The sequence below is a fragment of the Taudactylus pleione genome, unplaced genomic scaffold (genome assembly GCF_031769625.1).
Source record: "Taudactylus pleione unplaced genomic scaffold, aTauple2 ptg000768l, whole genome shotgun sequence".
Lineage (NCBI taxonomy): Eukaryota > Metazoa > Chordata > Amphibia > Anura > Myobatrachidae > Taudactylus > Taudactylus pleione.
Genome location: NW_028285170.1, coordinates 193,017 through 218,505, shown reverse-complemented (window position 1 = coordinate 218,505; position 25,489 = coordinate 193,017). Strand labels below are relative to the sequence as shown.

Here is a 25,489-nt window from a genome sequence, read left to right as displayed (position 1 = left end):
GATACAATCACATAGGAGCGTCATCTGGAGACCAGTGAGAGTGTATACCGGAGGTATCGGGATACAATCACATAGGAGCGTCATCTGGAGACCAGTGAGAGTGTATACCGGAGGTATCAGGGGATACAATCGCATAGGGGCGTCATCTGGAGACCAGTGAGAGTGTATACCGGAGGTATCAGGGGATACAATCGCATAGGGGCATCATCTGGAGACCAGTGAGAGTGTATACCGGAGGTATCAGGGGATACAATCGCATAGGAGCGTCATCTGGAGACCAGTGAGAGTGTATACCGGAGGTATCAGGGGATACAATCGCATAGGAGCGTCATCTGGAGGCCAGTGAGAGTGTATACCGGAGGTATCAGGGGATACAATCGCATAGGAGCGTCATCTGGAGGCCAGTGAGAGTGTATACCGGAGGTATCAGGGGATACAATCACATAGGAGCGTCATCTGGAGAGCAGTGAGAGTGTATACCGGAGGTATCAGGGGATACAATCACATAGGAGCGTCATCTGGAGAGCAGTGAGAGTGTATACTGGAGGTATCAGGGGATACAATCACATAGGAGCGTCATCTGGAGACCAGTGAGAGTGTATACCGGAGGTATCAGGGGATACAATCACATAGGAGCGTCATCTGGAGAGCAGTGAGAGTGTATACCGGAGGTATCAGGGGATACAATCGCATAGGAGCATCATCTGGAGAGCAGTGAGAGTGTATACCGGAGGTATCAGGGGATACAATCGCATAGGAGCGTCATCTGGAGAGCAGTGAGAGTGTATACCAGAGGTATCAGGGGATACAATCGCATAGGAGCGTCATCTGGAGAGCAGTGATAGTGTATACCGGAGGTATCAGGGGATACAATCGCATAGGAGCGTCATCTGGAGAGCAGTGAGAGTGTATACCAGAGGTATCAGGGGATACAATCGCATAGGAGCGTCATCTGGAGAGCAGTGAGAGTGTATACCGGAGGTATCAGGGGATACAATTGCATAGGGGCGTCATCTGGAGACCAGTGAGAGTGTATACCGGAGGTATCAGGGGATACAATCGCATAGGGGCATCATCTGGAGACCAGTGAGAGTGTATACCGGAGGTATCAGGGGATACAATCGCATAGGAGCGTCATCTGGAGACCAGTGAGAGTGTATACCGGAGGTATCAGGGGATACAATCGCATAGGAGCGTCATCTGGAGAGCAGTGAGAGTGTATACCGGAGGTATCAGGGGATACAATCACATAGGAGCGTCATCTGGAGGCCAGTGAGAGTGTATACCGGAGGTATCAGGGGATACAATCACATAGGAGCGTCATCTGGAGACCAGTGAGAGTGTATACCGGAGGTATCAGGGGATACAATCACATAGGAGCGTCATCTGGAGACCAGTGAGAGTGTATACCGGAGGTATCAGGGGATACAATCACATAGGAGCATCATCTGGAGACCAGTGAGAGTGTATACCGGAGGTATCAGGGGATACAATCACATAGGAGCGTCATCTGGAGAGCAGTGAGAGTGTATACCGGAGGTATCAGGGGATACAATCGCATAGGAGCGTCATCTGGAGAGCAGTGAGAGTGTATACCGGAGGTATCAGGGGATACAATCGCATAGGAGCGTCATCTGGAGAGCAGTGAGAGTGTATACCGGAGGTATCAGGGGATACAATCGCATAGGAGCGTCATCTGGAGAGCAGTGATAGTGTATACCGGAGGTATCAGGGGATACAATCGCATAGGAGCGTCATCTGGAGAGCAGTGAGAGTGTATACTGGAGGTATCAGGGGATACAATCGCATAGGAGCGTCATCTGGAGACCAGTGAGAGTGTATACCGGAGGTATCAGGGGATACAATCGCATAGGAGCGTCATCTGGAGACCAGTGAGAGTGTATACCGGAGGTATCAGGGGATACAATCACATTTGAGCGTCATCTGGAGACCAGTGAGAGTGTATACCGGAGGTATCAGGGGATACAATCACATAGGGGCGTCATCTGGAGGCCAGTGAGAGTGTATACCGGAGGTATCAGGGGATACAATCACATAGGGGCATCATCTGGAGACCAGTGAGAGTGTATACCGGAGGTATCAGGGGATACAATCACATAGGAGCGTCATCTGGAGACCAGTGAGAATGTATACCGGAGGTATCAGGGGATACAATCACATAGGAGCGTCATCTGGAGACCAGTGAGAGTGTATACCGGAGGTATCAGGGGATACAATCACATAGGAGCGTCATCTGGAGACCAGTGAGAGTGTATACCGGAGGTATCAGGTTATACAATCACATAGGAGCGTCATCTGGAGACCAGTGAGAGTGTATACCGGAGGTATCAGGGGATACAATCACATAGGAGCGTCATCTGGAGACCAGTGAGAGTGTATACCGGAGGTATCAGGGGATACAATCACATAGGAGCGTCATCTGGAGACCAGTGAGAGTGTATACCGGAGGTATCAGGGGATACAATCACATAGGAGCGTCATCTGGAGACCAGTGAGAGTGTATACCGGAGGTATCAGGGGATACAATCACATAGGAGCATCATCTGGAGACCAGTGAGAGTGTATACCGGAGGTATCAGGGGATACAATCACATAGGAGCGTCATCTGGAGAGCAGTGAGAGTGTATACCGGAGGTATCAGGGGATACAATCGCATAGGAGCGTCATCTGGAGAGCAGTGAGAGTGTATACCGGAGGTATCAGGGGATACAATCGCATAGGAGCGTCATCTGGAGAGCAGTGAGAGTGTATACCGGAGGTATCAGGGGATACAATCGCATAGGAGCGTCATCTGGAGAGCAGTGATAGTGTATACCGGAGGTATCAGGGGATACAATCGCATAGGAGCGTCATCTGGAGAGCAGTGAGAGTGTATACTGGAGGTATCAGGGGATACAATCGCATAGGAGCGTCATCTGGAGACCAGTGAGAGTGTATACCGGAGGTATCAGGGGATACAATCGCATAGGAGCGTCATCTGGAGACCAGTGAGAGTGTATACCGGAGGTATCAGGGGATACAATCACATTTGAGCGTCATCTGGAGACCAGTGAGAGTGTATACCGGAGGTATCAGGGGATACAATCACATAGGGGCGTCATCTGGAGGCCAGTGAGAGTGTATACCGGAGGTATCAGGGGATACAATCACATAGGGGCATCATCTGGAGACCAGTGAGAGTGTATACCGGAGGTATCAGGGGATACAATCACATAGGAGCGTCATCTGGAGACCAGTGAGAATGTATACCGGAGGTATCAGGGGATACAATCACATAGGAGCGTCATCTGGAGACCAGTGAGAGTGTATACCGGAGGTATCAGGGGATACAATCACATAGGAGCGTCATCTGGAGACCAGTGAGAGTGTATACCGGAGGTATCAGGGGATACAATCACATAGGAGCGTCATCTGGAGACCAGTGAGAGTGTATACCGGAGGTATCAGGGGATACAATCACATAGGAGCGTCACCTGGAGACCAGTGAGAGTGTATACCGGAGGTATCAGGGGATACAATCACATAGGAGCGTCATCTGGAGACCAGTGAGAGTGTATACCGGAGGTATCAGGGGATACAATCACATAGGAGCGTCATCTGGAGACCAGTGAGAGTGTATACCGGAGGTATCAGGGGATACAATCACATAGGAGCGTCATCTGGAGACCAGTGAGAGTGTATACCGGAGGTATCAGGGGATACAATCGCATAGGAGCGTCATCTGGAGAGCAGTGAGAGTGTATACCGGAGGTATCAGGGGATACAATCACATAGGAGCGTCATCTGGAGAGCAGTGAGAGTGTATACCGGAGGTATCAGGGGATACAATCGCATAGGAGCGTCATCTGGCAGGCCGCAAGCCAGCTCTTTTTGCCCCTTTATTACACCACAGTGGTTGGATACCGGCGGTGAGTGACTGTATTGGAACACACGGGAGGTCGCAAGTCGGCTCTATCAATCATTTTACTTACATATTTACTAACAAAGACTGCGTTTGGTATTTTCTCACGTTGCTCTGGACTGAACTTCATTCATTCATTCTGGACTGAACAAATCATTGAGCTAACTATGAACAGATCTTTTATATATATTCGCACACAGATTGCTATACATATTGGTTGATGTCATTTGTATGTATATAGGATGCTTATGATTATAGGATAGGTTAATAGAATATATTGTATATTTTTTAATAAATAAGGTATTTTACCCATATGTATTTGTGATTATCACCACTATAGCGTGGTTATATATTCTTTGTAGATCTGATAGGTGATGTGTGAGGAGTTGTATAGCAGCTATACACAGATGGGGGTCATCCTCTAATAAGATATAACATGTTATACAAAGGGGAGGGTTGTACAACGCTAGGGAAATCTAAAGTACTATAATAACATATGGCCTGATAAAGATGCATAAAATGTATGGTATGTAATATGAAAATATCAATGATAACAATATTACAAAAACATATATAGCATTCAGGCAAAATCTGACAAGATGTTCTAGTGCATCACTAGTATGTCCATATAAGCGGGCACCAATAATAGTAAATAGAGAACCAGATGTAAATGGTGACGTCACAAGCTAATAGGTGATGGAAAGAAGTTTGGTGCATCCGGGTAATGGCCAGTTGGCAGATAGTTATATTACCAGGTTGCTGTGACAGAAGTCCGTCCAGTCTTTAGCAGGAAAGCTCGCAGTGGGTGATGGCTGGCGGGTGTAATCGCTGTGTTTCCCCATATTCCTGCTTTCACTCCTGGTCCGGATAAGGAAGGACAAGTGTCCCAAACGTATCCAGCGTTTGTCTGTCCCAGATAGCTTTTTTAAAGGGAAATTCATTGCCTGGGACAGAGAAACGCGTCAGCTAAGAGATTAGAGGTTTCCCCATACTGGAGTTTATACTGGACTGTGTTCATTCATTCTTGGACTTTACTGGTTATAATACCACCAGAGTTTTCATACTAAAGCTGCTCTGACTACATCGTGCTGTCTGGGATTGAAAGACTAAAGGGACTGCACAGGCTGCTGGATATTATTAACCCATTCTGGACATTAATCTTCATGTATTTCTCCCACATATGAAAAGAGTGGTACCGGTAACTATATATGGAACTTTATACATTACTACCATACACAGTGATTGATACTAGTCTATGGGGTCTTGAACCTCTGAGGAAAACGTTATACCCTGTACTTTTATGGCCTATGCTAATTAGCAGCTTATGATATTAATTCATGTTGTGTACAATTTTATTGTTTATTAAATTGTGTATTTGTATAAATGACAGAACACTCTCATGGCCATTTCTATTTCTATTTATGTTTATACATATTTTTAGACTTATTGTTTCATTAGAGATACATGTATCACACATCATATGCGCCGGTTGTCTCTACCCCCCTTTTTTTGGATATATTGTATTTGTTCCCAGAGAGACTACTCTGGTACAGGGCATCAGATTTTAGAGTGTTTCTTTATATAATTGACCATTATTAGTAAATTACAGTGCCATATAGATATTTTTATTTCTCTTGGGATACATTTGGAGTGACACTTACAGCGCCTTATACTTTTGTATTTTTGCTCTATGTGAATGTGAACCTATAAATTGTATTGCAGTGACTGTTGGGAGTTAGTGCATTGAGAATTGAAGCCATGCGCTGGTGCCAATCGCTCATGGGCAGGTTGAGGGGGCAGTACTCTATTTCTTTGTGCAAATAAATCTTTTGGACTTTGGAACTCCAAGTAAGCTGAGCGGCCTTCACAATTATTTTACTTTAATAAGACAAGTAGCCAAACGCCTTAAATGGCTTTGCCAGTTCTTTTATGAGAAGGGGGAAGAAGGCTGATAAAATTCCGACAGCTCGACTATGTTCTACCAGAGCTCATAAAAATATATCAACCCGGGATCCCCGCAACCAGCTGGTTCACGATCCTACATCTATTAGAGCTGCCTTCCTAGATTACTACGCTGACCTCTACAACCTATCTCCCTACCCTGCCCCCTCATCCCCCTTGCCCACACTGACCTCATCTCTGACTTGGCCAAAGCCAATATCCCAAACTATCTCAGTGCTATAGACCATCTTAATGCTGAGATTTCTATTGCGGAGATTGAACAGACAATCAAAGATCACAAAAATGGCAAATCTCCTGGCCCAGTTTTACAGCCATTTGCTACAAAAAAAATTCTCTGACTCGCTCATACCTCAACTCCATTCTCTCCTTAATAAGGTTTTCCGAGGTGATCTCCTCCCTCCTCAGATGCTGGAAGCCAGAATTGTAGTAATCCCTAAAAATTATTTAAATCCATTTCTCCCCTCTTTAATCCATTACGATTGGGTGGGGTTTATCCCAGGACGCCAGACGAGAGACAACACCAGGTGTGTTGTTGATCTTATCCAATTCTCAAACTCCAGGAGAACCCCTACTATCTTACTCTCCCTAGATGCTAAAAAAACATTTGATAGGATCTCCTGGAGTTTTATGAGGGCTGTTCTTGAAGCTTTAGGTATGTCTGGTGGTTTTCTCACTGGCCTCCTGGCACTATATTCTGCCCTCTCTGCTACGGTCCTTATCAATGGTGTCCCTTTGGCCCAGTCTGCATCCATAATGGCATATGGCAAGCTTGTCCCCTCTCCCCCTTGATATTTGCTCTTATAATTGATCCACTTGTGGCTCAAATTAGATCCCATCCTGATGTACACAGTGTGCAAGTGGGACACACCAGTCCCAAGATCCCTCTCTTTGCGAACGATATTCTCCTGTCTCTGACTCAACCTGCAATTTCTCTCCCTAATCTTTTTTCCACCCTTCAGTCTTAAGGTGCGTACACACTAGACGATATGCTCCCTGAGCGATATCGTGTAGTGTGTCCCCGGCAGGCTGTGCTCAATGTCGTTCATGACATTGAGCACAGCTGCTGAACGATATCATTAACGATATCGTTCAGCGCCGGGCTCTCTCCCCCATTCCCCAACATGCAGCAACCTGACGAGGTCGTCAGATTGTGCTGCATGTTCAGGCGATGGACAATGTCGGAAACGACCAGCGGGAGTGCGCATTGCTGGTCGTTTCCGACATAAAAGTGCACGATTTGTGCACGATTACTGAGCGATTGCATGATTACGATGTCGTAATCGTGCAGTCGCTCAGTAATATCGCCCAGTGTGTACCCACCATAACAGTACTGTCTCAGGCTATAAGTTTAATTATACCAAATCAGAAGCCATGTTGCTACATGTTCCCCCCGGGAGGCTGAATGCCTCTGAACTAATTTTAATTTCAAATGGCAACCCAAAAATATTAAGTATCGGGGGAGTCATCTTACATCCTGTTATGACTCTCTTTTCGTAAAAATTTGCCACCTTTGTTTTCCCCAATGCAGACCAATTTAACGTCCTGGAACCATCTTATTTTGTGGATGGGTAGGATCATAGGGCCTGATTCAGAGCCGGACGCTATCTGCACTCGCTCTTCCAGAAAAAGGGGCTGGCTATTTAACCGTTCGCTCTTTGCGGTCTGTTCACGCCTCTATGTCTGAACGAGCGAACAAAACATGCGAATGTAATTTTTATAAAAACGCCCCCTGGCCGCTCGCATCATACGTCATGTCCGCTATATATTAGATTAATCGAGTACATCGAACGGCGTATGAACTGCTCGCTATTCTTGTGGTTGGTTTTTCCTACCACAATCATGCGAGCAGTTCTAACTATAAAACAACCAAGTGACGTGGTCGATGACGCTGCTGTATTAATTATGCACACCCTTAAAACGCCTGTTTTGACCTTTAGGCACGCCTGCGTTCTGATCTCCACTCCCCGTTTTCAAGCACCTTCCCCTGTTACCACCCACATACGCCTCATTCTGTCACTCAAAATACCAGGCATTCGCTATTTAGCGAGCACACGATTTTCGGCCACACTGACTGGTTCGCGCATGCGTATTATAATCCGTACGCATGCACAGTTGTGCGAACATCGGTCGGAACGAACGAGCGGCCGCTTACAAGCGGCTCTGGATCAGGCCCATAGTCATTAAGATGACTATTAAACCAAAAAGGCTATATCTTTTTCAGACCCTACCCGTAACTGTTCCTGCTTTATTCCTTATTAATATTAAAAAAGCCCTTATCCATTTTATTTATAATGACAGACTTTTGCGAATTGCCTCTAAAACCTTGGGGAGGTCAAACCTAGGAGGTGGTAGAGGGCTTACTGATATTATACTCTGCTATCTGACCTCCCATTTTTCCAAACTTATCGTTTCCTACTCTCCCTGAGGCTCTATTTCTTGGCTTGATATTGAATTGGCCTTTGCCAATCTTCCAGATTTGACCCTTATGGGGTCTATCCCCTACACAGTGACCCTATGCATCTAACTGCTCCCCACTTTCAAATTTAATGCTAAACTTTGGGACTTCTACTCTCTCAAGATGAATCTTTCCACACCATCATCTCCTCTGACCCCTATTTGGCACAATTCTCAGTTCCCTTCTGGATTATCCTCCACGAGGTTTCGTAACTGGTCTCGAGTGAGATTTAAGGCCCTCATTCAGAGCCACTCGCTAGCGGCAGTACGCTCGTTCCGAGCGATGTTCGCACATCTGCGCATGCGTACGGATCGTTATACGCATGCGCGAACCAGTCAGTGCGGCCGAAATTCATGTGCTCGCAATATAGCGAATGCCTGCTATTTTGAGTGACAGAATGAGGCGTATGTGGGTGGTAACAGGGGAAGGTGCTTGAAAATGGGGAGTGGAGATCCGAACGCAGGCGTGCTTAAAGGTCAAAATGGGCGTTTTATGGGTGTGCATAATTAATACAGCAGCGTCATTGACCACGTCACTGGGTTATTTTATAGCCAGAACTGCTCGCAAGATTGTGGTAGCAAAAACCAACCACAAGAATAGCGAGCAGTTCATACGCTGGTCGATGTACTCGATTAATCTAATAAATAGCGGACATGACGTATGGTGCGAGCGGCCAGGGGGCGTTTTTAACAAATAAACGAGCGTATGTTTTGCTCGCTCGTTCAGACTTAGAGGTGTGAACAGACTGCAATTTGCGAACGGATCATTTGAATAGCCACCCCTTGTTTTTGAACGAACGACCGCAAATAGCGAACGGCTCTGAATCAGGCCCTAAATTCCCTGCCTATTTGTCCGACGAGGGTCAATGGTTATCCTTGTCTGAATTACAACAAAAATCCCCATCCCAGACACTTAACCCTTTTGAATTCCTTCAAATTTGCCATTTTCTACACTCCCTTCTTGCACTCTCTGTTCTCCGAGCCCTTACTCCTTTTGAGAAACTATGTAAACACTCCCTTGTCCAAAGGCTTAATCTCCAAGTGTTATGTCCTCTTTCTAGAGGTCACCCTCCCTTCTCTGAGGCCCCATGAAGTTGCTTGGGAGCAGAACCTTGGACCTCCTCCAGATGATAAGGCCTGGGACGATATGAGACTGGGAATAGCCAAAAGCTCTATTGCTACTAAAGTCAAGAAGTCAGCATAAAAAAATTATTATCGCTGGTATTATACTCCAGAGAAATTTAACAAAATGTTTCTGTCCTCCTCATCCAATTGTTGGTCGCAAGAGTATTATGATCCATATATGGTGGAATTGTCCGAATATTGTCCCCTTCTGGGACCTGGTTCATTGTCTTTTAAATTCCCTCCTGGAGGTTTCGATACCAAAAGACCCCTGGATATTTTTGTTGTGCTACCCCCTCCAGGCCTTAGCAAATTGTCTAGAAAATTGGTCGCACACATTTTGTCAGCAGCAAAATCCTTGATTGCCTTAATTTGGAAGATTTCTGCCCCTTCCCTCTCTGCTGTTAAGTCTTAGATTTGGCATATTGCGGCTATGGCGGAGATATCTTATTACCTCCATGACCCAGGACATGTTTTCACCCAAGTCTGGGCTCCCTTGCTGTTTGCTGAATGTAGACCCACATCCCCTTTCTCTTGAGTATTCACTTTGTGAATGGACCCATATGCGGCAGATTAAACATCCTTCTTCACTTTCCTGTTTCCATGGTCTTATTCTGCTATAACCTCTTATTTTTTTGGATGCTTTTTGTGTATCTGTGTTTATTATATGGTTTTGTGGCCTTCACAGTGCTGGAATCGCAACTGCAAAGCTGCCTGCATGCATAAATCCTATATCTATAGCCTGCATGTATACATAATATATAACCTGCGTATATGCATCATATATCTATAGCCTGCATACATAAATCATATATCTACAGCCTGCATGTATAAATCATATAGTATATCTATAGCCTACGTGCATAAATCCTGTATCTATAGCCTACGTGCATAAATCCTATATCTATAGCCTGCATGCATAAATCCTATATCTATAGCCTGCGTGCATACATCATATATCTATAGCCTGCGTGCATACATCATATATCTATAGCTTACCTGTATACATCCTATATCTATAGCCTGCATGCATAAATCATATATCTACAGCCTGCGTGTGTATATCATATATCTATAGCCTGCATGCAATCATCATATATCTATAGCCTGCATATATACATCATATCTATAGCCTGCATGTGTATATCATATCTATAGCCTGCGTGCATACATATATCTATAGCCTGCGTGCATACATCATATATCTATAGCCTGCGTGCATACATCATATATCTACAGCCTGCGTGTGTATATCATATATCTATAGCCTGCATGCAATCATCATATATCTATAGCCTGCATGTGTATATCATATCTATAGCCTGCATGCATACATCATCTATCTATAGCCTGTGTATATACATCATATCTATAGCCTGCGTGTATATCATATATCTATAGCCTGCGTGCATACATCATATATCTATAGCCTGCGTGCATACATCATATATCTATAGCCTGCGTGCATACATCTTATATCTATAGCCTGTGTGTATACATCATGTATCTATAGCCTGCGTGTATACATCATGTATCTATAGCCTGCATGTATACATCCATATATCTATAGTCTCCATGCCTACATCATATATCTAAAGCCTGCATGCACACATCATATATATATATATATATATATATATATATATATAGTCTGCATGTATAAATCATATCTATAGCCTGTGTGCATACATCAAATATCTATAGCCTGCATGTATAAATCATATATCTATAGCCTGCGTGTATACATCCTATATCTATAGCCTGTGTGTATACATCATATATCTATAACCTGCATGTATAAATCATATATCTATAGCCTGCATGTATACATAATATATCTATAACCTGCATGTATAAATCATATATCTATAGCCTGTGTGTATACATCCTATATCTATAACCTGCGTGTATAAATCATATCTATAGCCTGCGTGTATAAATCATATCTATAGCCTGCGTGTAGACATTATATATCTATAACCTGCGTGTATACATCATATAGCTATAGCCTGCGTGCATCTTTGCAATTGCGATCCTTGCTGATTCAGGCCTATATACCAATCTCCCTGTACACATGTAAGGAGAACGAGGCCGCTCTGCTAAGATGGAACCTGCCTGATAGGACATCTGCAGCTGAGTATTCTGAGCCATGGACCAGGCAGAGCTGTCACAATGCAGCTTTCTCTATATTCTAGGACTGCGTATTCCAACATGTTATTTCCCTTTACTGCACAACTATGGGCCTGGGGCACAGATGGAGCTTGTGCACAGCTATGGGCCTGGGGCACAGATGGAGCTTGTGCACAGCTATGGGCCTGGGGGACAGATGGAGCTTGTGCACAGCTATGGGCCTGGGGCGCAGATGGAGCTTGTGCACAGCTATGGGCCTGGGGGACAGATGGAGCTTGTGCACAGCTATGGGCCTGGGGCGCAGATGGAGCTTGTGCACAGCTATGGGCCTGGGGCGCAGATGGAGCTTGTGCACAGCTATGGGCCTGGGGCGCAGATGGAGCTTGTGCACAGCTATGGGCCTGGGGCGCAGATGGAGCTTGTGCACAGCTATGGGCTTGGGGCGCAGATGGAGCTTGTGCACAGCTATGGGCCTGGGGCGCAGATGGAGCTTGTGCACAGCTATGGGCCTGGGGCGCAGATGGAGCTTGTTCACAGCTATGGGCCTGGGGCGCAGATGGAGCTTGTGCACAGCTATGGGCCTGGGTCGCAGATGGAGCTTGTGCACAGCTATGGGCCTGGGTCGCAGATGGAGCTTGTGCACAGCTATGGGCCTGGGGCGCAGATGGAGCTTGTGCACAGCTATGGGCCTGGGGCGCAGATGGAGCTTGTGCACAGCTATGGGCCTGGGGCGCAGATGGAGCTTGTGCACAGCTATGGGCCTGGGGCGCAGATGGAGCTTGTGCACAGCTATGGGCCTGGGGCGCAGATGGAGCTTGTGCACAGCTATGGGCCTGGGGCGCAGATGGAGCTTGTGCACAGCTATGGGCCTGGGGCGCAGATGGAGCTTGTGCACAGCTATGGGCCTGGGGCGCAAATGGAGCTTTTGCACAGTTATGGGCCTGGGGCGCAGATGGAGCTTGTGCACAGCTATGGGCCTGGGGCGCAGATGGAGCTTGTGCACAGCTATGGGCCTGGGGCGCAGATGGAGCTTGTGCACAGCTATGGGCCTGGGGCGCAGATGGAGCTTGTGCACAGCTATGGGCCTGGGGCGCAGATGGAGCTTGTGCACAGCTATGGGCCTGGGGGGCAGATGGAGCTTGTGCACAACTATGGGCCTGGGGGGCAGATGGAGCTTGTGCACAGCTATGGGCCTGGGGCGCAGATGGAGCTTGTGCACAGCTATGGGCCTGGGGGGCAGATGGAGCTTGTGCACAGCTATGGGCCTGGGTCGCAGATGGAGCTTGTGCACAGCTATGGGCCTGGGTCGCAGATGGAGCTTGTGCACAGCTATGGGCCTGGGTCGCAGATGGAGCTTGTGCACAGCAGCTGGGCCTTTGGGTGCAGGGACGCCTGTTATATCCAGTCATATCTGCTCTCTCTATTGGATCTCTGCACGGGAAGAAGGCAGCACAGCTACGTACATACGGTGAGGGTTATGTTGGACGGGCTTCTCTCACGGGTACAAGATACTGTAGGAAAAGGTCTGATAGGATCTTGTTTGTTTTTGCAAATATTGATTTGGAGACTGATTGAACCTTATACAACTTATCATGATGGAAAACAAATGAGCCATAAATGGACCTATAGGCTCCACCTCACCAAATATAGCTGAGTGGCTCTAACACTATTGGCAGCTATATGGTAATGATGGGAAATGAATGGTGTCTCATCGGAAACATCAATGGTTTGTTTTCAGTGGTCGATGGTTTACCCAAAGATGGTGAGGTTCCGATGTTTCCTCACACTAGTGATGTTCCGATGTTGGGTCAGTGTAACGCGCCTAATGCAGAGAGTTATCAGTCAGGCATGCAGCACAGGAGTGGTGGGCAGTCACTCTGAGCCTGTCACTGTGTCTATGACATGATGATGGCACTCAGCATGGCACTGCCTGCCAATGACTGAGTGCCCGGCTGATTGGTTAAGCTCGCAGTCTGTCAGCCCAGTCACATGGGTTGCAGAGCAATGTGTGATCACTGCAGAGCATGAAGCACAGCAGCAGCCAGTCCACCACTATTAGTAACAGGAGTCAGCTCAGCCAGCCCTGAGGAGACGAAGGGGAGTCTTGTGTGGTAACATCGGAAACCATCGATGTTCTGGGATCAGTGCTTAGGTCTAAACAATGTTGTGTGACGAATGCTAATTACACTGACACTATGGACCTCATTCAGACCCGCTCGCAAGTGTGTCGATGTTTAGGCCCTGCGCACTGCACGTGCGCAAGCCCCGGAGCGAGACACTCTCCCGCTCCGGAGCTTACTACAAAAGGGGCGGTTGTCAATGTTGATCGACAGCTCGCCCCGTTTTGTAGGCATGGCGGGGGGTTGTTTCAAAAACGGAGGAGTTCCTTAAGGAACGCCTGAAGTTTTGTGGGCGGCCGCACTGACATCAGCAGTGATGTCAGTGGGGAGCTTCCTGCTCGATCAGAGCAGGAAGCTCCCTGGGGCTTGCGGTTGCCAAAACCCAACCTTAGGGTCTCGTCGCAAGCCTCGATGGTCTTGACCATCAACCTGGTCGGTCGCTAAAGCTGTGGATGGTAACCCATAGCTTAGCTAGCAACCAGGAGGCCGCACTTGAAAAAAAAAGCGGCCGCCCACATTCAGAGCGACTGCTTGCATTTTGCAAGCGCCTCTGAATGAGGGCCTATGTTCTCTTTATGTCCAATCCCTACTATAATGCAAACATCTGTAACACTAGTTATTAATGCTGTCATGTGAGAAAATGTGGAGAATTACCATAGATGGTTCCAGCAATAATGTAACTTCCTCCAGTCCTGTAACTAAAGGTGAGGAATGTGCAGAGGGGCAGCTACATGTGTCCATATATAAGGTGGTATTGTCCCATTATATCTGTATGACTGACATAGAGCAGATACACATTACTGACATAGGGAGACGCTGTGACCCAGACAGGCTCATACACAGGTCCTTACCCATTACACCACATTATACACAGGTCCTCGTAACCATTACACCACATTATACACAGGTCCTTGTACCCATTACACCACATTATACACAGGTCCTCGTACCCATTACACCACACTATACACAGGTCCTCGTGCCCATTACACCACATTACACACAGGTCCTTACCCATTACACCACATTATACACAGGTCCTCGTGCCCATTACACACAGGTCCTCGTACCCAGTACACCACATTACACACAGGTACTCGTACCCATTATACCACATTATACACAGGTCCTCGTACCCATTACACCACATTACACACAGGTCCTCGTACCCATTATACCACATTACACACAGGTCCTCGTACCCATTACACCACATTACACACAGGTCCTCGTACCCATTACACCACATTATACACTGGTCCTCGTACCCATTACACCAAATTATACACAGGTCCTTGTACCCACACCACATTACACACAGGTCCTCGTACCCATTACACCACATTACACACAGGTCCTTGTACCCATTACACCACATTATACACATAGTACCCATTACACCACATTACACACAGGTCCTCGTACCCATTACACCACATTATACACAGGTCCTCGTACCCATTACACCACATTATACACAGGTCCTCGTACCTATTACACCACATTATACACAGGTCCTCGTACCCATTACACCACATTATACACAGGTCCTCGTACCCATTACCCCACATTATACACATAGTACCCATTACACCACATTACACACAGGTCCTGTACCCATTACACCACATTATACACAGGTCCTCGTACCCATTACACCACATTATACACATAGTACCCATTACACCACATTACACACAGGTCCTTGTACCCATTACACCACATTATACACATAGTACCCATTACACCACATTACACACAGGTCCTTGTACCCATTACACCACATTATACACAGGTCCTCGTACCCATTACACCACATTACACACAGGTCTTCGTACCCATTACACCACATTATAGACAGGTCCTCGTACCCCTTACACCACATTATACACATAGTACCCATTACACACAGGTCCTTGTACCCATTACACCACATTATACACAGGTCCTCGTACCCATTACACCACATTATACACAGGTCCTCATACCCATTACAACACATTATACACAGGTCCTCATACCCATTACACCACATTATACACATAGTACCCATTACACCTCATTACACACAGGTCCTCGTACCTATTACACCACATTATACACGGGTCCTCGTACCCATTACACCACATTACACACGGGTCCTCGTAACCATTACACCACATTACACACGGGTCCTCGTACCCATTACACCACATTATACACAGGTCCTCGTACCCATTACACACAGGTCCTCATACCCATTACACCACATTACACACAGGTCCTCGTGCCCATTACACCACATTACACAGGTCCTCGTACCCATTACACCACATTATACACAGGTCCTCGTACCCATTACACCACATTATACACAGGTCCTTGTACCCATTACACCACATTATACACAGGTCCTCGTACCCATTACACCACATTATACACAGGTCCTCATACCCATTATACCACATTATACACAGGTCCTCGTACCCATTACACCACATTATACACAGGTCCTCGTACCCATTACACAAAATTACACACAGGTTCTCGTGCCCATTACACCACATTACACACAGGTCCTCGTGCCCATTACACCACATTACACAGGTCCTCGTACCCATTACACCACATTATACACAGGTCCTCGTACCTATTACACCACATTATACACGGGTCCTCGTACCCATTACACCACATTATACACAGGTCCTCGTACCCATTACACCACATTACACACAGGTCCTCGTACCCATTACACCACATTACACACTGGTCCTCGTACCCATTACACCACATTATACACAGGTCCTCGTACCCATTACACCACATTATACACAGGTCCTCGTACCCATTACACACAGGTCCTTGTACCCATTACACAACATTACACACAGGTCCTCGTACCCATTACACCACATTATACACAGGTCCTCGTACCCATTACACACATGTCCTCGTACCCATTACACCACATTATACACAGGTCCTCATACCCATTACACACAGGTCCTCGTACCCATTACACCACATTATACCCATTACACCACATTACACACAGGTCCTTGTACCCATTACACCACATTATACACAGGTCCTCGTACCCATTACACCACATTATACACAGGTCCTCGTACCCATTACACCACATTATACACAGGTCCTCGTACCCATTACACCACATTATACACAGGTCCTCGTACCCATTACACCACATTATACACAGGTCCTTGTACCCATTACACCAATTTATACACAGGTCCTCGTACCCATTACACCACATTATACACAGGTCCTCGTACCCATTACACCACATTATACACAGGTCCTCGTACCCATTACACCACATTATACACAGGTCCTCGTACCCATTACACCACATTATACACAGGTCCTTGTACCAATTACACCAATTTATACACAGGTCCTCGTACCCATTACACCACATTATACACAGGTCCTCGTACCCATTACACCACATTATACACAGGTCCTCGTACCCATTACACCACATTATACACAGGTCCTCGTACCCATTACACCACATTATACACATAGTACCCATTACACCACATTACACACAGGTCCTCGTACCCATTACACCACATTATACACAGGTCCTCGTACCCATTACACAAAATTACACACAGGTTCTCGTGCCCATTACACCACCTTACACACAGGTCCTCGTGCCCATTACACCACATTATACACAGGTCCTCGTACCCATTACACCACATTATACACAGGTCCTCGTACCCATTACACAAAATTACACACAGTTTCTCGTGCCCATTACACCACCTTACACACAGGTCCTCGTGCCCATTACACCACATTATACACAGGTCCTCGTACCCATTACACCACATTATACACAGGTCCTCGTACCCATTACACCAAATTATGGGCTTTACTTACATTTGTAGTTTTTTTCCTTTAATTATATTTCTTGATTACTGACCATTATATTATTATATATCACCCTCTCCCTCATTCCCCCCACACCCCGCTTTTTTCCTTTATACACAAGTTATTACTAAACACAGCATTGAGGCAGAATTTTCTACATCAGAGTCATTTTATTGCAAGGTTACAAGAATATTGTTTCCTTCTGTAGTAACACTTGGAATGTTATTTATTGAATATTTAATACTACAGATTACTATAATATTGTGTGAATGTTTTGCTGCTAGAATAGTGCAAGAAAAGCAGATTATAAAATGAGCAGCTGCTGTATCCTGCAAACCTGGGGGCAGACACACAAGCAGCAGATAAGGTGGGTGGTGCTGGAAATCTGTAACTACAAAGAGAATGGTAACAGCAGCACAGAGTATTTCAGCTCATATAACTCCATTACAACTATGATCAGACAAGACTGACATGGATACAGCTAGGTAACAGTACAGAGTAATGATGTGAGGCTCCCGGCATACTGGTGCAGTGACGCTGTGCTGTATACCTGTATATAGATAACAGATCATATATCCAAAGCTCAGAGATGTGCAGCATCCTGGCATTTTCCATCAGGTGGGGTCTGTACGTATTAGGAGCCATCCATGAGGAATAGGTGTCCTGGCTTTCTCTCTTTGATATAATATGGTCCTTACATTAATGATGAGAGTAACATCCTGCACATAATAGTCCTGTAACGTCGTTATTCATACAGAGCAATTCCTGTTATTATTCATGGCTTGTGTACAATGTGTCATTTCTGTATTACTCATGTATTATAAGCTGCAGGATATGATACTCGCACAGTGCTGTCATTCCCTCCATGACACACATACAATACAGATGACATATTATCTAAGACATATGTACTAACAAAATGCTGATATATACCATGACAGGAGGTAATAACAGGACAGGCCAGTGTATCCATGCAGGTGCCCATCAGAGAGCAAATCCCCAACACCAGAGCGGTGTCACAGTGACAGGAGACAGGAAAGAGGGGAACAGGTGTAAGACAAAACCTTTCTTGTTTGGGTATGAGAAATGGATACTAAGACAGTCACAGTAAGAAAGATACTAAAAGCAAAGTTAGGATAAAGCTAAAAACAGGATTTTGGTACTTACCGATAAATCCCTTTCTCCGATTCCACAGGGGACACTGGAGTTCAAGACAGTGGGGTATAGACGGTGGTAGAGTAGAGCCTGGCACTTTAAATAATTTAGAAGTGTGACTGGCTCCTCCCCCTCTATGCCCCATCAGCCCCAGTTTAAGAACTGAGCCCGAGAAGAGACAGAGGACAACAGGAAAACGAGGAGAAGAAGACCACAGAACGGAACAAGACCGACTGAAGGAGAACAGAGGAAACCACTGCAGGGAATCATGCAGTCACACAACCATAGATGGAACCAAACAACTGGCAGGTATGCAGCGCTGGGCGGGCGTCCAGTGTCCCCTGTGGAATCGGAGAAAGGGATTTATCGGTAAGTACCAAAATCCTGTTTTCTCCTTCATCCACTAGGGGACACTGGAGTTCAAGACAGTGGGGACGTCCCAAAGCCAACCTCCTGGGTGGGAAGCGCAGAGAACATGCCAACCCTTTGGCCAACCGAACAGGGACCGCCAAGAACCAGAGGTTCAACGGAAAGGCAAGAGCTGAGGATCAAGTGTCGTGAGCCAGGAGACAATCAGAACTCCCTGTGGAACAGACACAGAAATTCCACAACTTACAGCGTAAATAGAATGGAATAAGCGGCTAGCGAGAAAACACCCTCAGGTGAGAAGCATCATAACGCTGTAAACTCAGCTAAAACCAGACCAAGCCGGACTGTTGGGAGCAGAGAACTCCAACCCGAATCCATATGAGAAGGGCAGTAACCCGAGAATAAAACTCGAGAAAACCATACCAGATTCGGAAACAGAAAGCTGCAACAGTCGCAGATAGCAGAATACCAGCACTGTTGGACATAGTCATAAAGATACAAGTATAACGATCCCAATCTACAGAAACAGAGCTGATCCTGTCCACAGACTCCTAACAAAGAGTATGCAGAGAGATAAAAGTCAAGGCCGAACAGTCACCATGAACCATTCTGGAAGTCCAACTACTACAAAGTTGTAAACCAGCGGAAGGGAGAGACCACAGAAGTCTCCAACGAGTGGAGATCACACTGGGAATGAGGCCGAGGCAGCCTCGAGAGGATTGAGATTACAATACCTGTCAGAGGGTCAGACAGCAGAACAACCCATTCTAAAAACAGCGACTGAACACCTGCAGCCGAAAAGCAAATCACAGCCACAAACTCCAAAACAGACAACTTCCAACATGATGGAAGTGCGTAGTCAGTACCAACCGCTGGCCTGAACATAGTGTGAAACAACCAGGATACCCTAGTAGTTAAAGAGAACGGATGCAACAGCCACCCAGGGAGCTACCAATATAGGGAAGCACTCCATACCGCAAGGCTAGAGCACTAGGACAACCCTGAAGGTACCAGTCAATGTGATGAAAACATCCACAGAGACTGAACAGGAAATCCACCAGGCCCCCTGCGTAGGACATATTGACTGTCACACTTAATGTAAAGATGTGCACTAGACCCTCGAAGCGCTTCAGTCCATAATCCCAACAGATCTAGTAGAAGAGTGTCACTAATCTCAATGTTGAAACTATGCACCAGGGAAGCTCTAAAGTGTAGAGCCAACTGATTAAAAGAGCAGATGGCTGCTAGGACCGCAGCTAGGGTGCATAAGGGAGAAAGCAGCTATGCAATGACAGGTTGGGCATTAGTGGGGTAAGCCCGCTTACCTGTGAGCGGCCAAAAGCCCTCTGGACGCTATGTAGAATGTCACTGACCTTTTTCATCTCACAGCAACCTGCCCCGTCAGGTATAGGGAGTAGCTTCAGTGGGCTAAGACCCAATGCTCTACAGCACGGACTTCAGTCTGGAGATGTTGCAGTAGAAAACACTGTATAAACTAGCAAAACGTTAGTGGAGGCAGGAAGGTTGTTCAACAGGACTCTATACCTGAGCTTGTTATATTAGGGATGTGTATCCATATAGACATTATACCTATACCACAAAACGGTCTACTAGTTTAAGTATCAGTACATTAACACTTATAATGGAGAAGTGTGTATTACGCCCATCAATCTAATAAAATCCAGGCCTGACCCTGCCTATATCGGCGGGCGGCCCTAGGCCTTCATGTAATTTAACAAATGAATCCCTGATTACAGAATAGAACCTGGATTCTCTATGTACAGATAGAATGTACCTAGGGGCCCTTTAGAGACTCATGTTATTGAGATATGTGACAAGACAATAATATGGAGTACCGGAATATATACTGAGAAGGGTACCTGTACATAGACAAAGTGCATTAGTTATCCCAAGAAAGGAAGGGACATATCTGTAGTGATAACCCCAATAGGGTTAAAAACCAGGTTTTGCCAATTATTAGAAAATATGCATACAAGGAATGGGAATATATCAGTATATATACACCCGTACATACAGATAAACATAGTTGCATAAGAAGGCCATCTCTTTGAAAGCAAGAGTAGTGCCAACATAGCAAGTTAACTTGTCAGACTCCTGCATCGGGAGATCAGCATGCTATATTTATATATGTCCTGCTATATCCTGCATTCTGTGTCTTATAAGTTTGCTACCAAGTGCAAAGTTGAAATAATCATAGATCACCCTAAAGGGGGGCGCCATAGATAGGGACTAACAAGAAGGAACTATAACCCCAGGAGGATGGAAGTACATATCTTTATATACAAGGCCCCAGTCATGTATAGGGTTCATAATAGAAGCAATGTCTATCAGTATGTAAGCTGCAGAACATGACTCTAGTCTACAGAGCCACCATTTAATATATATATATATATATATATACACACACATATGGATAAGCTGACAGCCTTGGTAATCCCAGGCGGCTTCCCATCTGTGGAAATATAGGTACGTACACACACCCACATACAAATCCTTAGGGAGAGATGGTGTAAAGCGGAGTTATTATACCAACTACTGCATGAGGAGAGTCCAGCCTTCAATTGCAGAATCCTTCTTTTAAATATGCTAGGTACCAGACATAAAACTGATAACAGATCCTACCTCTGCCTTATGATAAGGATAAGAAGCGATATATATATCTCCATATATGCATACCTACATACAAGATTAGTAGGTGACGATAATATTTAAAATTAGAACATGAGCAATAGTTAGAGCCATGGAAGGAAGGAACTGAGCCACAGGACTCCAGCATGTATATGTTCTATAGCAGGGCTTAGTATAAATACATGTGGCTTACCTCAACGCAGGGAGACTGCTCAAGTGTCGCGTGTAGCCATCAGCCTGCTACGGTGTAATGGGCAGGATATTTTATCAGCGTGCTGTCCCAGACTGGTATTGGACCTGGGACCCCTCTGTTACTGGTGTGCTCGCCTTAATCAGTGGAGCTATATATGTGTGCAGAAGAGTAACAATCCACAAATTTAAGGGATTACTGTCCCCAAAAAGTGAGCTGTATTCTAACAGAGCCTTCCCAACATATTAAAAGGGAGACCTGTCCCTTGGGAAAAACCGCAGCGCAATCCCCCCATCTAAACAGGGGATAAAGGCCTGCTGTTGTTATTAACACAGCTAAAGAAGTGGCCGTCCCAGCCTCTAATGCTGGGCCACAGGGATGGTAAGCCCAATATGGGATTCTCGTTCCTGAGAATGGATCATTCGGGAGGACCTGACCCAAGGCCTGCCCCCTCAGCCAACGCTGGGTTGAGACCCACAGATATCATTCCAATATTTTTGTATATGTGCTGCCAAAGCGTGCACTGGAACGCTTGTCACCCTTGCGCAGTGTGCTAATTAACCTCTCTGGAATAAGGCTTGTCCATAGACCACCCGATTAGCAGAGTAGAAAAAAGGTATACACATACATTCATACATATACACACACACACACACACACACACACACACACACCCCCACATACAGCCTATATGGGATTACATATACATCTACATACACACACACAACGCGTACATATACATGTGTTGCAGAAGAGACAGAGATGACTCTTACATTGCGCTAGGGTAAAGTTATACCACGCTGTGTGCGCAAAATGTCCATGCTAGCCGGGAAGAGTCCCGGCTAACATAAGCTGTCCCCTCAACAGAACCGCATAAAGCGGAGTCATAGTGCACCTGCTAAGCGCAAGGTTGAGGGAGGGGCAGCAAAAGGCTAGACATATCCATCAGAGCAGCAGGTGTTAGGGCAATGAGCTATACTGCTGTGGAGGGCGCCGATGCGGCTTAAACACAAGTGCCCCGAAGTAGCTAGCGCCGGAGCTTATACATTAAAGCACCGCCTCAGCAGGCTAACAGCTACGCTGTTATAAAACACACGCAAGCACAGGGAGAATATACAAACTCCACACAGGGTCATAGTGGGAAACAAACCCATGACCTCAGTGCTGTGAGGCGGCAATGCTAACCATTACACAGTCTGTGCTGCCCTGTTAAATATATACCGGCTGCCTCAGTGCTACTGGCGCTGTACCTACTGTGAGAGCTCCAGCGCTTTTTGTAAGTGATAGCGCAGTCAGCCGTCTGTCACTTACCTGACCTACAGGTAACAGAGCTTCAATACACATCTCCCCATTGTGGGGGGAGGGGCAGGAGACCCGGACTCAGCCGGCTACACCTAGCGGCGGGACCCGTACTTTCATTTTCTCCCCCGAGCAAGAGTGAGTCAGCGTTGTGCTGTACGACGGACCCCTCTTAATAAAAGAGGGAGTTGTTTATATTGTCCTTAAGAGGGAAGCGCGCTCTCTTGCAGGCGCTGGTCCGCGCTGCATACATCACTGTGTGTAGGCGCCGGGCACGGGGAGCGATCACGAGTAAAAACTTGGTCTCAAAAGAACACCTCTCCTGCTTAGGAGAGCATCAGCTGATGTCCACTGCTCCCGTGAAATGACTCAGCGCTGTGCTTGCCGGCTATGCGGAGTGCTGCTGCGGAGTAATAAGGGGGAGAACCCTTACAAATGGCGCCGCTGTTGCAGTACGCGCCATAAGTGTATGTTTAGGGCGGGTCTCGACGCCGGGTCCGTGCGCTGATGAAGACAGCGGGACTTATTAGCCACGGTAGCCCGCCTTTGTGAGGAGGGCAAGCGCCATCGGCGCTGCTAACGAGCTTCTCTATGCAGCAGCGCTGACAGCCGCGTGGTGTACACAGCGCGGCAGTGAGGAGGGAGCCCGACTATAATAGGCGCCGCTAGCTTGCATGACGCACCATTTCGCTCCAGCAGCCCCAGCGACGACCGGGCTGTAATTTGCGCCCTCGTGACTACAGCACCTGGTGACCCCCTTGACCTGGAGATCCGAAGTCGGGGAGAGGGTGGTGCGGGGGGAGGGGAAAGTCGGGCCCTCTTAACAGTGACAGTGTCACTTATACATCCACTGCTTCTGCCAATCAGGAGCAGTGGTCATACTCACAGCTGCTGCGGCCGGGATGCTGGGCTGAGGGGGCGGAGAGGAACCCGGACACATGCCGTTGTCAGCAGTGGCGGGTCTTCTCGGGGTCCGATGACTCCTTTGTGTGTGCCCCCTCCTCAGGGTCACCGGACACAGGCTGCAGTAGCCGTGTGGTGCCCTTCCCGGCGGCTCCCACGTAGCAGGCAGACTGCCACAGCAAGCAGCCTGCCTGTCCTCAGTGTTAAATAAAAATTAAAAAATATGAAAAAGGCTGGAGACAGCCTGATGTGCGACCGGCTCTCTCGGGCACATTCTAAAAACTGGGGCTGATGGGGCATAGAGGGGGAGGAGCCAGTCACACTTCTAAATTATTTAAAGTGCCAGGCTCCACTCTACCATCGTCTATACCCCACTGTCTTGAACTCCAGTGTCCCCTAGTGGATGAAGGAGAAAAACAAAACAGTAAAAACTGCATAACAAGAACCTGGGAATACAAAGAGCTGGTGCAACCCCAATATATACCTATAATCACCCCAATATATACCTATATTCACCGGTACCTAAAGTGACAGAGTAATACAGCATGTCAGTTTATATCTAGTTCTGAATGAGTCATAGAAATTATCTGACTGACCAATAGTGACCCGGCTTATGTCTGACGTTTGTTCTTCTGTGGCCCTGACCTCGGCTCGTACCCTGGTCTATAGATGACTGCCCTGTCCCTATCTATGTTATTTTCTCCTGCCAGCTGTGGCCTAGTGTGACCAGCCCGTGAGACACAACTCACCCTCATGCAGAAACCTCTATACTTCCTTGTGACATCTCTGGTTATATTAGTGTTTCCACTAAATCCCTTCTTACAGCAAATCATTAGAACTTAAACCTAGGCCATCACAGAACATGTGCACCACCGAGAGGGCAACTGGAGACTAATCCAGCTTTACTAACAATGTACAAAAACATTCAGGTCAACAAGTGTGGTAAATAATAACATACAATTGCCACACGCAGCTGTGTTACTCCACATGGACGTCAGACAGATCCGTGCAGCGTTTAGTTTTCTTACATGTTACCAAACCCTTTGAACTCATATTTTTGTAGGTGTATAACAAAGCTTGTATTGTCCTTTCTGTGATTTCCTCACTACCAAATAATCTCCATCTCCGGACCCTGCACATTACTGGTGGTGTCACCATTGTGGGAGGTGACAGTGCAGGACATACTGAGGACAATCTGTACTGATCCTACTTATCCTGTGATGTCCCTGTATTATTCCCCCATTACTACGTACCCTGCTCACATCTGTATTCTGCTGGGGATATCGGGAGCTGGATGCACATTACTGGTGGTGTCACCACTGTGGG

The 25,489-nt window shown here is 46.5% G+C and overlaps 1 protein-coding gene across 1 annotated transcript in view; it reads left to right on the top strand.

The window, feature by feature from the left end:
* The window catches only part of LOC148476841 (uncharacterized), a 223,941-nt gene that overhangs the window by 89,701 nt on the left and 108,751 nt on the right, over positions 1-25,489 (top strand). Inside the window, exon 16 of the mRNA XM_088457572.1 lies at positions 9,400-9,532. Coding sequence (XP_088313698.1) covers positions 9,400-9,532 — 133 coding nt within the window. The remainder of the gene's footprint in view (positions 1-9,399; positions 9,533-25,489) is intronic.